This window comes from Lithobates pipiens, unplaced genomic scaffold (assembly GCF_037356315.1).
Source record: "Lithobates pipiens isolate NorthernLeopardFrog02 unplaced genomic scaffold, aLitPip1_a1.2 Scaffold_18, whole genome shotgun sequence".
Taxonomy (NCBI): Eukaryota; Metazoa; Chordata; class Amphibia; order Anura; family Ranidae; genus Lithobates; species Lithobates pipiens.
Genome location: NW_027507758.1, coordinates 585,977,471 through 585,994,128, shown reverse-complemented (window position 1 = coordinate 585,994,128; position 16,658 = coordinate 585,977,471). Strand labels below are relative to the sequence as shown.

The 16,658-nt window shown below is 46.8% G+C and overlaps 2 protein-coding genes across 2 annotated transcripts in view; one reads left to right on the top strand and one right to left on the bottom strand.

Annotated features, from left to right (window-relative positions):
- The window catches only part of HADHB (hydroxyacyl-CoA dehydrogenase trifunctional multienzyme complex subunit beta), a 51,772-nt gene extending 46,439 nt beyond the window's left edge, over nucleotides 1–5,333 (bottom strand). Inside the window, exon 1 of the mRNA XM_077489145.1 lies at nucleotides 5,202–5,333. The gene's annotated coding sequence lies outside the window, so the exon portion shown is untranslated. The remainder of the gene's footprint in view (nucleotides 1–5,201) is intronic.
- A 128-nt stretch (nucleotides 5,334–5,461) lies between these two features.
- HADHA (hydroxyacyl-CoA dehydrogenase trifunctional multienzyme complex subunit alpha) overlaps nucleotides 5,462–16,658 on the top strand; it is a 56,444-nt gene continuing 45,247 nt past the window's right edge. Inside the window, exon 1 of the mRNA XM_077489143.1 lies at nucleotides 5,462–5,587. Coding sequence (XP_077345269.1) covers nucleotides 5,491–5,587 — 97 coding nt within the window. The 5' untranslated portion in view covers nucleotides 5,462–5,490. The remainder of the gene's footprint in view (nucleotides 5,588–16,658) is intronic.

Here is a 16,658-nt window from a genome sequence, read left to right as displayed (position 1 = left end):
CCCCCCCCCCCCCGCTGTGACTGCTATGGCTCCCGCTTCCATGTCCAGGGAGGAGGAAGAGAGCAAAGAGACAAGGCTCCCAGGCACATTGCTGGATCGAGATCAGGCTCAGGTAAATACAGAAGGTTTTTTATCCAATGCATTAAAGTGGTTCTAAAGGCTAAAGGTTTTTTTTACCTTTATGCATGAAGGAAAAAAAAAAAAAAAAACCTTTGTGCAGCGGCCAGATCAGCTCACAAGAAGTGACAACGACATGGCCTTTCTGGCAGGATCAACAGATATGATCTGTACCTGTAGTGGCCACTAAGCTGCAATATATTACATTCTTGTTCTTTGGTTTAGATATCCTTAAATCATAACCCCCCCCCCTCAACATTTCATTTTCCTGATATGTGGCTGCTCTACCATGTACTTGTATGAAAAACGATCCTGTTCTCTTTGTATTACTTCCTTATACAGCCTGCCTGTCCTCCAAAGGCCAAGACTTGTGCTGACACCCCACCCCTGCACAGCCTGCCCTCCAGTGGCCAAGACCTGTGCTGACACCCCACCCCTGCACAGCCTGCCCTCCAGTGGCCAAGACCTGTGCCGACACCCCACCCCTGTACAGCCTACCTGCCCTCCAGTGGCCAAGACCTGTGCTGACACCCCACCCCTGTACAGCCTACCTGCCCTCCAGTGGCCAAGACCTGTGCTGACACCCCACCCCTGCACAGCCTGCCCTCCAGTGGCCAAGACCTGTGCCGACACCCCACCCCTGTACAGCCTACCTGCCCTCCAGTGGCCAATGTGTGTAGATCTATGCACAAAATGTTTTACCTTTCATTACTATTTTAAACTGAATGTTTGGTTTTACATGGTGAGGCTGCACACTATGTGCGGCCGAAGGCCTCAGCAGGGGGTCCGGTGTGTCCCCGTTCACCGTCTCAAGTCCGAATTTTGGGCTGAATTCAGACCTGAAACGGAGCCAAAGACGTGCAGCACCCTTCTGCAGTGCGCTCCGCGGCCACCCCGGAGATGTGTGAACCGGCTCCATAGAGAGCCAGTCTCACTCTCCTGTCATGCGAACTGGATGCGGAGAAACTCCTTATCCAATTCGCAATAGTGTGAACCCAGCCGTAAAGGTTTAGTTTGCTTTGACAGAAGGTGGTCTGTACATTGCACTGCCAGCCCCACAGCCTGTATACATTGTAATGGAGAGCGGTCATGACCTCATGACCAACGGGGATCTCTTCTTTCATCAGAAACTCCACCCTTGAAGAAGGCGGCTGAGGGGAGATTTTCATTGGTTAGGCCGGTCACGTGGCAGCTCTGACAAACTGTGACCATTGTGATGCTCACAGGGTCCAGGGCTGCTAGTGAAGTGTACGGATCGCCTTCGAGTAAACGTCCTCTAATGGTACACAAAGGTGTCACCTCCCTGTCCTCCTGAGCCTGGCGATTGGGCAATGAAGGAGCAGAAAACCATGGCACATCTGATTGGTTCCCGCGGCTGAAAGCAGATGTACAGCTGACAGGAGGCTGATAGACAGAATTAGCCACTTATACCAGCTTCATACATGAACAAATATATTTCAAAGGAATACAGACCCACATCATTTTAACATCTGTCTGGGGTTTAACCTTAACCCTAGTTCTGCCAGTGACCCCTGCACTAATCATAAGCAGCGCTGAGATACAATCATCAGAAGAATGATGGAGATGTTTGCAACCCAATTCCCCAAAAACCTAATCTCCCAGTGCTGCTATGGTGACAATATGGAGACCCCAGAGTTAGAGGCCTAAACATGACTGGTGAGAACGGAGAGACCGCCAAGGACCGGATGAGGCCTAAAAAGAACTGTCGAGAATGTGAAGACCTCCAAGGACCAGAGGAGACCAAACATAACCAGTGACAACATTGAGACCCCTCCAGAGCCAGAGGAGGCCTAAACATGACTGGTGAGAATGTGGAGACCCAAGAGGAGGCCTAAACATGACTGGTGAGAATGTGGAGACCCAAGAGGAGGCCTAAAGACAACAGGTGGAAACCTCTAAGGACCAGGGGAGGCCTAAACATGACCGGTGACCACATGAAGACCCCACCAGAGCTAGAGAAGGCTTTAAACATGACTGGTGAGAATGTGGAGACCTCCAAAGACCAGAGGAGGGCTAAACAAAACAGGTGACAATGTGCAGAAACCTAAGCATGACTGGCAAGATTGTGGAGACCTCCAAGGGATGTACACGACCTAAAAGGCATAAACATGACCAGTGACAACAAGACTGTAGGAGGGCTACACAGGACCGGTAAAAACATGGACACCCCCCCCCAGAGCCAGAGGAGGCCAACACATGACTGACTGAAACATCACTTGTGAGAATGTGGAGACCTCCAAGAACTGGAGGAAGCCGAAACAGAACTGGTGACAACTTGCAGTCACCTAAAACAGGCCTGGTGACAATATGGAGACCCCAGAGGACATCTAAACATGGCTGGTGGAGACCCCAGAAAACCAGAAGAGGACTAAACATGACTGGTGACAAGGTGGGGACCCTAGAAAAACCAGAGGAGGAATAAACAGAAAAGGAGACCCCAGAGGAGGACTAAACAGAATGGATGACATCATGCAAACCTCACAGGACTAAACATGTTCGGTGACAACGTGGAGACCTCCAAGGACCAGAAGAGGACTGACAAAAAAACTGGTGACTCTGTGGAGACCCCAGAGGACACCTAAACATGACTGGTGACAATGTGGAGACCCCAGAGGAGGACTAAACATGACTGAAGGCAACATAGCAAACATGACTGGTGACAACGTGGAGACCCCCAGAAAACCAAAGGAGGACCAAACATGACTGGAGACCTCCAAAAGGATCAGAGGACTAAACATGACTGGTGACAACGTAGAGACCCCCAGAAGACCAGAGGAGGACTAAACATGACTGGTGACAACGTAGAGACCCCCAGAAGACCAGAGGAGGACTAAACATGACTGGTGACAACGTAGAGACCCCCAGAAGACCAGAGGAGGACTAAACATGACTGGTGACAACGTAGAGACCCCCAGAAGACCAGAGGAGGACTAAACATGACTGGTGACAACGTAGAGACCCCCAGAAGACCAGAGGAGGACTAAACATGACTGGTGACAACGTAGAGACCCCCAGAAGACCAGAGGAGGACTAAACATGACTGGTGACAACGTAGAGACCCCCAGAAGACCAGAGGAGGACTAAACATGACTGGTGACAACGTAGAGACCCCCAGAAGACCAGAGGAGGACTAAACATGACTGGTGACAACGTAGAGACCCCCAGAAGACCAGAGGAGGACTAAACATGACTGGTGACAACGTAGAGACCCCCAGAAGACCAGAGGAGGACTAAACATGACTGGTGACAACGTAGAGACCCCAGAAGACCAGAGGAGGACTAAACATGACTGGTGACAACGTAGAGACCCCCAGAAGACCAGAGGAGGACTAAACATGACTGGTGACAACGTAGAGACCCCCAGAAGACCAGAGGAGGACTAAACATGACTGGTGACAACGTAGAGACCCCCAGAAGACCAGAGGAGGACTAAACATGACTGGTGACAACGTAGAGACCCCCAGAAGACCAGAGGAGGACTAAACATGACTGGTGACAACGTAGAGACCCCCAGAAGACCAGAGGAGGACTAAACATGACTGGTGACAACGTAGAGACCCCCAGAAGACCAGAGGAGGACTAAACATGACTGGTGACAACGTAGAGACCCCCAGAAGACCAGAGGAGGACTAAACATGACTGGTGACAACGTAGAGACCCCCAGAAGACCAGAGGAGGACTAAACATGACTGGTGACAACGTAGAGACCCCAGAAGACCAGAGGAGGACTAAACATGACTGGTGACAACGTAGAGACCCCCAGAAGACCAGAGGAGGACTAAACATGACTGGTGACAACGTAGAGACCCCCAGAAGACCAGAGGAGGACTAAACATGACTGGTGACAACGTAGAGACCCCCAGAAGACCAGAGGAGGACTAAACATGACTGGTGACAACGTAGAGACCCCCAGAAGACCAGAGGAGGACTAAACATGACTGGTGACAACGTAGAGACCCCCAGAAGACCAGAGGAGGACTAAACATGACTGGTGACAACGTAGAGACCCCCAGAAGACCAGAGGAGGACTAAACATGACTGGTGACAACGTAGAGACCCCCAGAAGACCAGAGGAGGACTAAACATGACTGGTGACAACGTAGAGACCCCCAGAAGACCAGAGGAGGACTAAACATGACTGGTGACAACGTAGAGACCCCCAGAAGACCAGAGGAGGACTAAACATGACTGGTGACAACGTAGAGACCCCCAGAAGACCAGAGGAGGACTAAACATGACTGGTGACAACGTAGAGACCCCCAGAAGACCAGAGGAGGACTAAACATGACTGGAGGCAACGTAGAGACCCCAGAAGACCAGAGGAGGACTAAACATGACTGGTGACAACGTAGAGACCCCAGAAGACCAGAGGAGGACTAAACATGACTGGTGACAACGTAGAGACCCCCAGAAGACCAGAGGAGGACTAAACATGACTGGTGACAACGTAGAGACCCCAGAGGAGGACTAAACATGACTGAAGGCAATGTGGAGACCCCAGAAGATCAGAGGAGGACTAAACGTGACTGGTGACAACGTGGAGACCCCAGAGGAGGACTAAATATGACCGGTGACACTGGAGACCCCGAAAGGATCAGAGGAGGACTAAACATGACTGAAGGCAACGTGGAGACCCTAGAAGACCAGAGGAGGCCTAAACATGGCTGGTGACAATGTGGAGACCCCAGGGTACACAAACATGACTGAAGGTAACGTAGAGACCCCCGAGGAGGACTAAACACGACTGGAGACACTGTGAAGTCCCCAGAGGAGGCCTAAACAGAACTGATGACAACATGGAGACCCCAGAAAACCAGAGGAGGACTGAACAGGAATGATGACAACGTTCAGACACGTAAACATGACTGGTGACAACGTAGAGACCCTCAAGGACTTAACATGACTGGTGACAACCTGTGGAGACCCTCCCATTACCAGAGAAGGCCTATACATGACTTGGCTGAGGGTTCTGGTATAGTGGCAGTATGCCGGGTGTGTGTACTCTCCCGGTCCCCCTCCTATCACTATGACACCCCCCCCCGGTCAGCTCCGCTCCCCCTCACCTGGACTCTCCTCCGCTCACTCTTCTCTCTCTCAGCCGCCAGATGCGTCAAGTTCACCACAAGGCCCCCTCCTCCCGTTCTGCCTTCTAGTGCTGTCCACTAAGCGCCTGTCTCTATTTTCTCCGTATTCCGCCACGTTCTCTCCTCTCCGACACTCGCAGGACACTAATACTAATACAAATTATCTCATCCATCTCTACACATTCCTTTACTTTTTGCGTTACTGTTGCAGACAATGGGTTAAGTCAGTCAGGCAGTTGGATGGACAGCCCTGAGGGTGAGGCGTGTTATGCCGGCTCTCGGAAGGGGTCCTGTCAGTGTCACCTCGGACAACATGGCGGCTGTGAGGAGTGTGGGAGCGCTGCTCCGTCTGGGCGGCAAGACAGGTACCGGGGAACGGGGGAGAGAGAAGTAACTGGGGGGAGAAAGAGAACCAGGTGGGGGAGAGGAGGACGGGGGTTCCCTGTACGGTACATGGCTGACCAATGGCGGGTGCAGGAGTTCAGTCATCTCATCCTACCTCAGCATTAGAATGGATGGAGCTGTGTGTAGATGTACACCTCCTGTGATTTCAGGGGGTCTCCCTGTCACCATAGCAGCACTTGGAGATTACATAGGGTTATAGCCAGTCACTTCAGTCTCTGCACCAGAGGAGCTTACACTCTAATGCCCCCATCACAGTCACACACTGTTATATATTTCCAGAGCTCTGACATATATTGTAATGCTGTAGAGATAACACTGCACCAGAGGAGCTTACACTCTAATGTCCCCACCGCAGTCATACACTGTTCTACGTTTATATATCTCTGACATATACCGCAGTGCTGTACAGAGAATGCTGAGACAATCACACTTTATTTTTAAACAGTTATATAACTCTGATATACACCGTAAGGTTCTACACCGAGCCAGTCACATTAGAGTGTAAGCTCCTCTGGTTCGGAGACCAGTGTCTCCACCACAGTCATGCTATTCTACATTTATATAGCTCTGACATATACTACAGTGCTGTACAGAGAACACTGAGCCAGTCACTTCAGTCCCTGCACCAGGGGAGCTTACGCTCTAATGTCCCCAATATAATCACGCACTATAACATACATTTATATAGCTCTGACATATACCGCAGTGCTGTACAGAGAACACTGAGCCAGTCACATCAGTCTGCACCAGAGGAGCTTACACTCTAATGTCCCCAATATAGTGACACGCTATTAACCTATATTTGTATAGCTCTGACATATATTGCAATGCTGTACACAGACCATTGCATCAGTCTCTGCACCAGAGGAGCTTACACTCTAATGTCCCCACCACAGTTGTACACTATTATCATACATCTCTATAGCTTTGACCTATACCACAATGCTGTACAGAGAACACTGAGTCAGACACTTCAGTCTCTGTACCAGAGGAGCTTACACTCTAATGTCCCCACAACAGTCATACACTGTTATATATTTATATAGCTCTGACATATACCACGGTGCTGTACAGAGAACACTGAGCCAGTCACACTTTATTTTATTTTTTTAAACAGTTATATAACTTTGACATACACCATAGTGTTCTAAACTGAGCCAGTCACACCAGTCTCTGCACTAGAGGAGCTTACACTCTAATGTCTCCAGCACAGTCATACTATTCTACATTTTTATATAGCTCTGACATATACCACAGTGTTGTACAGAGACCACTGTACCTGTCACTTCAGTCTCTGCACCAGGGGAGCTTACACTCTAATGTCCCCACCACAGTTGTACACTATTATCATACTTCTCTATAGCTCTGACCTATACCACAGTGCTGTACAGAGACCACTGTACCTGTCGCTTCAGTCTCTGCACCAGAAGAGCTTACACTCTAATGTCCCCAATATAATCACGCACTATAACATACATTTATATAGCTCTGACATATACTGGAGTGCTGTACAGAGAACACTGAGCCAGTCACACTTTATTTTTTATTTTTTTTAAACAGTTATATAACTCTGACATACACCGTAAGGTTCTACACTAAGCCAGTCACTTTGGTCTCTGCACCAGAGGAGCTTACACTCTAATGTCCCCATCACAGTTGTACACTATTATCATACATCTCTATAGCTCTGACCTATACCACAGTGCTGTACAGAGACCGCTGAGCCAGTCACTTCAGTCCCTGCACCAGAGGAGCTTACACTCTAATGTCCCCAATATATTGACATGCTATTAACCTACATGTATATAGCTCTGACATGTATTGCAATGCTGTACACAGACCACTGCGTCAGTCTCTGCACCAGAGGAGCTTACACTCTAATGTCCCCACCAGTCATACGCTGTTATATTTCTATAGCTCTGACCTATACTGCAGTGCTGGAGAGAGAACACTGAGCCACATCAGTCTCTGCACCAGAGGAGCTTACACTCTAATGTCTCCAATGTGTATGCAGAGAAGTTCTAAGTGCCGGGTCACACTACAGCGCGTTGGGATCCAACTTGTCAGACCTCAAGTTGCCCCCAAGTCACTGGACATAAGAAATTCCATGGAAGTGAATGAGAGCCGTCTTAATGTACACTACTGAAGTTGCTCCGACTTCAGAAAAGGTCCCTGTACTACTTCAATCCGACTTGTACCCATAGATTTCAATGGAAGTGTCCTCCAAGTCGAAACTCCATCTATATTGAAGCGACTTAAAAGAAAATCATTTACCCAGGTACTTCCCACGTTTACCCGGGCAACCCCTTCCCTCCCACAGAGCCGACTATTCTGTCATTGGCCACAGCCAAAGTCCCCTGTCCTGGAGGCAACTTTAAGTTGCCTTGTAAGTTGCGCTAAAATCGCTTCCAAATGCCTTGCAAAGTCGCGCTGTGAGTTGGGTTGCCCCTGTGTGAACTGGCACTAAGAATCTGCAGCTTGTCTAACAATCTGCTCAGATTGTGCAAAGAAACAATGTAACATAATGTTACTTTTGTATCTATTCTGTTAGTTTATCTGCAGATCAAAGGGATACACTTTGAGCCTGAAATTAAGACCCCTTTCACACTGAGACACTTTCAGGCTATAAAAAAAAAAAAAACACACCTGAAAAGCTCGCAAAAAATAATTTCTATTAAAATCAATAAATTCTTTCACACTGGGGCGGTGCGGTGAAAAAACTGCTGCAAGCATCATCTTTTAAAGCGGAGGTCCACCCTAAAATGGACCTTCCGCTCATCGGAATCCTCCCCCCCCCCCTCCGGTGCCACAATTGGCACCTTTCAGGGGGGAGGGGGGTGCAGTTACCTGGATAATCCAGGTAACTGCACCCACTTCCGGGATAGCTGTCTGCGGAAAGGGGCGTAGATTACGCCCCTTTCCGCAAGTGCCCGCCCCCTTCCGCAAGTGCCCCGCTGCCTGCTGGGAAACACACAGATCCCAGAGGCAGCGGGGACCGTCCTTATTGCGCAGCGCGGCTCGCGCATGCGCAGTAGGGAACCGGGAAATGAAGCCGAAAGGCTCCATTTCCTGATTCCCATACCCAAGATGGCGGCGGCAGCACCCGAGTACCGATCTAGAGATCGGCTTCGGGTGCCGACATTGCGGGCGTGCTGGACAGGTAAGTGTCACTATTTTAAAAGTCAGCAGCTGCAGTATTTGTAGCTGCTGGCTTTAAAAAAAAAAACAAAAAAAACGCGGAGTCCCGGCGGACTCCCGCTTTAAGGATATTTGAAGCACTAAAAAAAAAAAAAAAAAAAAAAAAAAAAAAAGCGCCCCTCTCCATTGAAATGAATGTGGAAACGGTTCAAAAGCGCCTCAAAATGGTTCTTTTGAGTCACGTGACCTTCAAAAAAAGCGCACCGCTAACGCACTTGAGAAGCACCTGGCGTTATTTGATTAGTATGTGCAGCTGCTGGCTTTTAAATTTTTTTTTTTTTTTTTTTTTTTGTCGGACCTCTGCTTTAGTGCTCATGCACACGGACGTTTTAAAAAACTGGCTGCAAAGCTAGCTCCGATGCCTGGAAAAATCGTTGTTAAAAACATGATTTTTACCGCGTTTTGCATTGGCGTTTTTGCGCGTTTTTTAGCGTTAAGTAGCGTTTTTTAAGAAACACATCTCTTGGCTATAGCACTCAGAAAACAAAGAAAATATGTTGCGCGTTTATGTGCGTTTTTGCGCGTTTTCCCGCGATTCGCGTTTTTACAGCTCTAGCTCCACGCCACGGAACGCACTGGTCCTGGGTTTTTTTTACAGCTTAAAAACGCCTATGCCATTTGCAGCTCAAAAACGCCTAGGTGGGCATGAAGCCATAGACTAACATGGACAGCCGTTTTTAAGCTGCAAAAAAAGCTCAAAAAAGCGGCTGTAAAAACGTCCGTGTGCATGAGGCCTTAATGTTTTACATAGCAATACAGTACCTGCAAAAAGGGTCAGCCTGAAGTCCCCTAGTAGGACTTGATTTTCTGACTAAAGCTCCACTTTAAAAAGTGATTAATTTTTTTTTTTCTTTCAAATAAAATGGTTCTTAACCCCTTATTAACTCTTGGTTTGATATAATCAGCCCTAATTAACTCTGTTTTCTCCTTCACCATTCACCACTATTATATTACTTTCCAGCTGATTGTGTGTGTGTTTTTTTTATTTATTTATTTTTTTTTTTTAAAGTATTAATGTATAAACTTTTTTTGTTTTCTTGTTATATTCGTTAACATTTAAAAAAGCGAAAAATTTAAGAAACATTTTTTTTATTATTTAATTTGTAAATAACTTTGTAATACTTTGTACCAGATTCAGAGTTTTAGTGTCATTTTCAAGTTCATTGTTTTAAAGAAAAATAAATTCACGTACATTTATTTTGCAGGTAAAAAATATGTGCATTTACAATTTTTTGTCTGTAAAGCAATGTCTGGCTCATTGTGGCTGTCTGCCTGTACCTCTGATATGGGCAGGCAGTTAATCCAGTCCAGGAAGCTCATTGGGCAGCACAGTGGTGTAGTGGTTGGCACTTTCACCTAGCAGTAAAAAGGTTTGCCGGTTTGAATCCCAACCACGACACTACCCGCCTGGAGTTTGCATGTTCTCCCTGTGCCTGCGTGGGTTTCCTCCGGGTACTCCGGTTTCCTCCCACTCTATAAAGACATGCTGGTAGGTTAATTGGATGCTGTCTAAATTGGCCCTAGTATATGAATGTGAGTTAGGGACCTTAGATTGTAAGCTCCTTGAGGGCAGGGTAAATTTCTAATATATATGTAAATTGACAGATCCAGATAAGTACCTGAAATAATAGGAGCGCTCATCTGCACCATTGTAGTTCATTGAAAACTGCAAGCTTGTAGGCATTCATTCACAGAGCTCTGTAAATGATTCACACAGCTTTGTGGGTGGAGCCATGCTCTTTTCAAATTGTTGCAGATAGAAGATCCTCATACAACCATTGCAAGTGTGCAGAAATCCAAGGGAAATTTGGAAGAGATGCCCCAGGGGTAAAAAGTATAGGGATAATTGAAAAAGTACCATAGTATATAAAAAAAATCTACAAGTTTTATTAAATACAAATATAAAAATAGCACACCTAAAAACCAATGAGTAGCACATGGAAAATATATAGCTGCTAATTTTTAGAACACACAAACACTCCAGCCAATCTAAGGGAAAAGACTGGCTGCACGATAACAGAAAAATCAAGCACTGGTAACTTTATTTGTCTGGATGACATGAACAGAGAGTCCCCACCTAGGACCGCCTTCTCTGACATGCTCCACCCACAAGGATCAGAGAAGTGACCTCTGAGGAAGACCAGCTTTGCGGGTGAAATACTTCAGAGCACAAGGTCCCAGGCAAGGGCTCTGTTCATGTTGTTGTCCTGATGAATAAAGATACCGTTGTTTGAATTTATACTAGAGTGCAGCCAGCTGGTCTTTTTATTTTAGATGTGAGCAATCTGCAGAGCATAGGATGAGGGTCCTGCTGGGGTTCAGCACCCAATTCTCAATGAGGGGGGACCTCATTTATGGCTGGAGGGAGCAACATGCCTAACAAGTGTGAATGGATTTTATGGCTATAAACCTCCAAGCTGATGACAGTGTTTTTAGAATGTGAGTTCAGTTTCATATTAAAAAAAAAAGTATCTTTTATTGGGAATGAATGGATACAGAAAGAAAAACGGAAGGAATATGATCTGGCTGCAGACATTTTAGTTTCCTTTTCACTTCCTAATGCCAAGTGATGTCATTGTAATGGCTGAGCAGTGATGGGACACTTCCAGTCTTCAGGCATTCTCATGAAACGACCTTCAGGCCTGGTTAGGTCAGTGAGATTACACACTCGCCCGCTTCCATCTTGTAGACTATTAATAAGGTGGTGGCTGTGCTGTTGCTCTGTAGTGTCAACTGTGTGTCCTCAGATAACCCACATACATGGCTGGATCCTGCAACACAGGATGAGAGGCTGAAAGGCTTTTCTTTAACTTTTATTTTTTTTCTTTATAGAACGACTGGTTGGAATGTACTATTCATGTGACCTGAAGTTCTGTGTTTTAACTCCCATCCTTGGCTAAGTTAAGGATGAGCAAATCATTGTAGAATTGAGAAGTAATTTACAAATGATTTAGAATGACAAGAGTTTAAAGTGCCCTCAAAGCGATATCCTTATTATCGTAATGAATCCATAAATATCAACTATTTGATGGTCCTGTAATTTTTCATGACATTGTTTCTTGCTGTGTTGTGTCTTTTTTTTTTTTCCTGCCTCCTTGTATTGTCCTACATTAGCTCCCAAACATTTTTTATTTTTTTCCCGGCTCTCGCTTTACTGTGGAACGAGCTTTGCACATTGGTGCTCTAGGCCAGGGGTCTCAAACTGGTGGCGCTCCAGCTGTTGCAGAACTACAATTCCCATGAGACCTTGCAAGGCTGACAGTTATCAGCATGCCTCCCATAGGCAGAGGCATAATGGGACTTGTAGTTCCGCAACAGCTGGAAGGCCGCCAGTTTGACACCTCCTGCTGTAGGCACACTAGAAATCTCATAGCCCATCTCAGGAGCAAGCAAGAGAGGGTGGCTACATTCCAGTGTGGATTTAATTTAAATCAAGTTGATTTAAATCACTAGTAAAAAGGCTTTATTTAAATCCACTCAATTTACATCATATTTTCTGTCTCACAGCGGCTCTTCCTCTGATCTGCTGTTGACTCACTGACAGTCCCATTCACTTTAATGTGACAGCTGGTGATGCGGCAGTGACACAACAAGGTGAGGGACGTGGCGGCAGCAGGTGAGTGGATGCCCGCTAACAGGCGCTGCCATGATGGATAAAGTGACACAATCACTTTAAGGCTGGGTTCACACTGCTGCGGCTAGGAGAACCGGATGTGATTCGCACTGCAGTGCAAATGACATCCGATCTCTGTGCAATGCGAGTTCAGCCATACAGATAGTATGGATGAATTCGCATCGCACCTGCCCCAAACTCGCACAGGACCCTTTTTTTTTGGTCCGCAGCAGAATCGGATCGCATGGGTGTTCACACCATGCGATCCGATTCCTGTCCGAGTTTGCAGATCGCACTGCGATATGCGAACTGATCTGGGGGTGTCATTAACATTTCACTGACACTCCCAGCAGTTCGCATAGAGCAGTGTGAACTGCCGCCGGGAGGCATGCGATGCGGGAACCTGCCGCGGATTCGCGGCGTTCCCGCATCGCTGTAGTGTGAACCCAGCCTTAATCATTAGTAAAAAGGCTTGATTTAAAACATGATTTTTAAAGGACAACTGTCATCTCTGTCCTGCAGCGGCTCTTCCTCCTCCTGACCTGCTGTTGACCCACCGACAGTCCCATTCACTTTAATGTGACGGCTGGTGATGCAGTAGTGACACAACAAGGTGAGGGACATGGTGGCAGCAGTTGAGTGGATGCCCGCTAACAGGCGCTGCAGCGATGTGTCTGAAGTGACAGGTGCTCTTTAAATGTAGGCACTAACTCTTGCTGGTAGTTGGAATCTTTAATATTTGCAAACAAAATGAAGGTTTCCTATTTAGAATAATAAACCGTCAGGTTAGTAAAACAGGGGATTTCAGAATCGATTCAATCATACAGTTTGTAGTGTACATCAGTGCTCGACAAAACCCGGTCGCCAGGTCGCATTGGCGACTAGAATCAGCGACCTTGCGCCTGGGGCAGCATAGCTGGGGGTATCCCGTCTCCGTGGACCCCCCCCGCGCGATCGCGTCGGGGCGCGCGATTGCGTCGGGCCGCGCCGCAGGCGGCCGGTAATTGAGCCCCCGGCTTTGAGGCCTTCTGTGATCCTATGGTTCCTTCTGGAATCTGGCGCCCTCTTGTGGTGGCCGTTGGAATTACAACCAGCAATGCTAATGGGCCAGTCTTTCTCCATCCCTTTACTTAGAACCCCTAAACAAAGCAAACAAAAAAAAAAATGTATATGTATATGTATGTATGTATGTATATATATATATATATATATATATATATATATATATATAATTTTTTTTTTTTATTATTATTTATTCTAACACCCTAGAGAGTAAAATGGTGGTCGTTGCAATACTGTCTGTCACACCATATTTGCACAGCGGACTTACAAGCGAACTTTTTTGGGGGAAAAATTTTTTATTTAATAAAAAAAAAAAAGGCAACAGTAAAGTTAGCCCAATTTTTTTTTTTTTTATATTGTGAAAGATAATGTTACGCCGAGTAAATCGATACCCAACATGTCACGCTTCAAAATTGTGCCCGCTCATGGAATGGCGACAAACTTTTACCCTTTAAAATCTCCATAGGCGACGTTTAAAAAATTCTTCGGGTTGCACGTTTTGAGTTACAGAGGAGGTCTGGGGCTAGAATTATTGCTCTTACTCTACCGATCGCAGCGATACCTCACATGTGTGGTTTGAACACCGCTTTCATATATGCGTTCGCTTCTGCACGCAAGCTTGGCAAGACAGGGCGCATTTAAAACAATTTTTTTTCTTATTTTAACTTTTATTTTTTTCACTGTTCTTTTAAAAAAAAAAAAAATGTGTGTCACTTTTATTCCTATTACAAGGAATGTAAAAATCCCTTGTAATAGAAAAAAGCATGACAGGTCCTCTTTTATATATAAGATCTGGGGTCAGAGAGACCTCACATCTCATATTTACACTAAAATGCAATTTAAAAATGTCCCTCTAAGAGCTATGGGTAATGACTTGGAGACAGGTGGGGGGCTGGGGGCTATCTTCCCCTCACTCGTCTCCATGTCAGGCCAGGGACAGGTCCAGATCGCCGTCACTGACCTGGCTCCTAACTTTTTTAGCTGGCTCCTAGATTCCAAGCAAATTTGTCAACCCCTGGTGTACATAGATTTGCAAAACAATGGGATAAAGGAATATTCCTGAGCTTTCTTTGTTTTATCTCATGGTTACTGTGAAGTTGTGTGAACGCATCAATGCAATGCATGTTATCTCAGCTTGCAGAGCTTGGATTCATTGAATGTGTTTACCTAAAATGTAAATATTGCTGCATATACAGCCTCAGGCTATAGAACTAAGCTCCATTTCATGCTCCATAAACTAAATTATTGATGCATTTTAAATAGAAAATTATCTTCAGATAGATTTTTATTCTTGATCATTGATTTATATCCACCCTGCTACATTACTATATAAAGTCAGATCTAGGGATGAGCTCAGGTGTGTTCACACACTCCACATGCAGAGCCCGCCAGGAAGTCGGCGCAGCGATGCGCTAATCACAGGCAGTGAGCAAGGATGAGCTCAGGCGTGTTCGCATGTTGCATATGCAGAGCCCGGCAGGAAGTCGGCGCAGCGATCCGCTAATCACAGGCAGTGAGACATTGCCCCAATGTGCGGCTGCGGAGATGGGGCAATGTATCACTGCCTGTGATTAACACATCACTGCCCTGACTTCCTGCCGGGCTCTGCATTTGGAGCATGCGAACACGCCTGAGCTCATACTTGCTCATTGCCTGTGATTAGCGCAGTGCTGCGCCGACTTCCTGGCAGGCTCTGCACGTGGAGTGTGCAAACACGCCCAAGCCCATCCCTAGTTGGATCATGAAGAACGAACGTAGCCACCCTCTCGCAGGAAGGTTGATTGCAAAAGCCATTTGAAGGAGGCTGAGAGCAATAGAAGGGACTTTTTTGAGTTAAAGCAGAACTAAACTTCCACATACAAAAATAACAATAAGACCCCTTCCACACTAGGGAGCGTTTTTAAGGCTAAAAATAGCGCCTCTCAAGCCAGCCCTGTGTGAAATCCCAAGTGCTTTCACACTGGGGCGGTGCGCTTGCAAGATGGGGGCGAGTCCTGCAGGCAGCATCTTTGAGGCAGTGTATACACCACTCCTCCAATACCTCTGCCCATTGAAATGAATGGGCAGCTGCTGAAGCGCATGCAAAGCGATTCAGCAGCGGCACAACACGGACATTATTAACGCTTTATTTGGGGGTTAAAATTGCCCCACTAGCGGCTGAAAGTATAGCGCCCTCTATAACAGCGGTAAAGTGCCACTAAAACTAGCAGCGCTTTACTGTTAATGCCTGCACCACCCAAGTGTGAAAGGGGTCTAAAGGCCCCGAGAGCTTTTGCCATCATGTATTAGAAGGCACCTCATATTAGCACATTATGGCAGACTTGCCTGTAGAACGATCACCTCCCGCTGTGCGGTGTTGGTGCTCTTGGCTGTCACAGGTACTTCCATGTGCTTCTGGTTTCAGACTGGATTGGCCTGAGCTGCAATGACCTCATACAGGTGCACGCCAATCACAACACGGCACAGAGGAGTGCTGTAAATGTATGCTGAGCTCTGCATTCATGATGCATTGTATAAAACTGGTTGTAAACTCTTACACCCAATGAAGTGATGCAAAGATTAAACAAATCCTCCTACATAAGTTGTACCTTGCACCATAGGAGCGAAGCAGCAGACACAAATGACACTTGGTGCTCTGGATTGAGACAAGTACACACTATAGAGGGATATGCTTTGTTCATATTTCATGTCTGAGGTTTACAAGGTTTTTTTTTTTTTTCACCTTAATGCATCCTAAGGTGAAAAAACACCTGGCAGTCACCTGCACCCTCAGCCCCCCCCCCCCCCCCTCCGTATTACTTACCTGAGCCCCTTCATCTCTTTGGCGGGGACGTGCTCTACCTCTCTCCTCGGGGTCCCGGCTCTTGATTGGATAGATTGATAGCAGCGCAGCCATTGGCTCCCACTGCTATCAATCAAATCCAGTGACGCAGGCATCGGGGGGGGGGGGGGGCTGGACGAGTCGTGGACACAAATGCTGGACTCGGGAACGCACTCACATGGTAAACCCCTCGGGAGAGCACTTCTCCCAGGGGGTTAGCTGATTTGGGAAGGAGCCATGAGAGCTTCTGGGGGACCCCATTAGAGGAGGCTTGGGGCCACTCTGTGCAAAACGAGCTGCACAGTAGAGGTAAGTGTGACATGTTTGTTATTTAAAA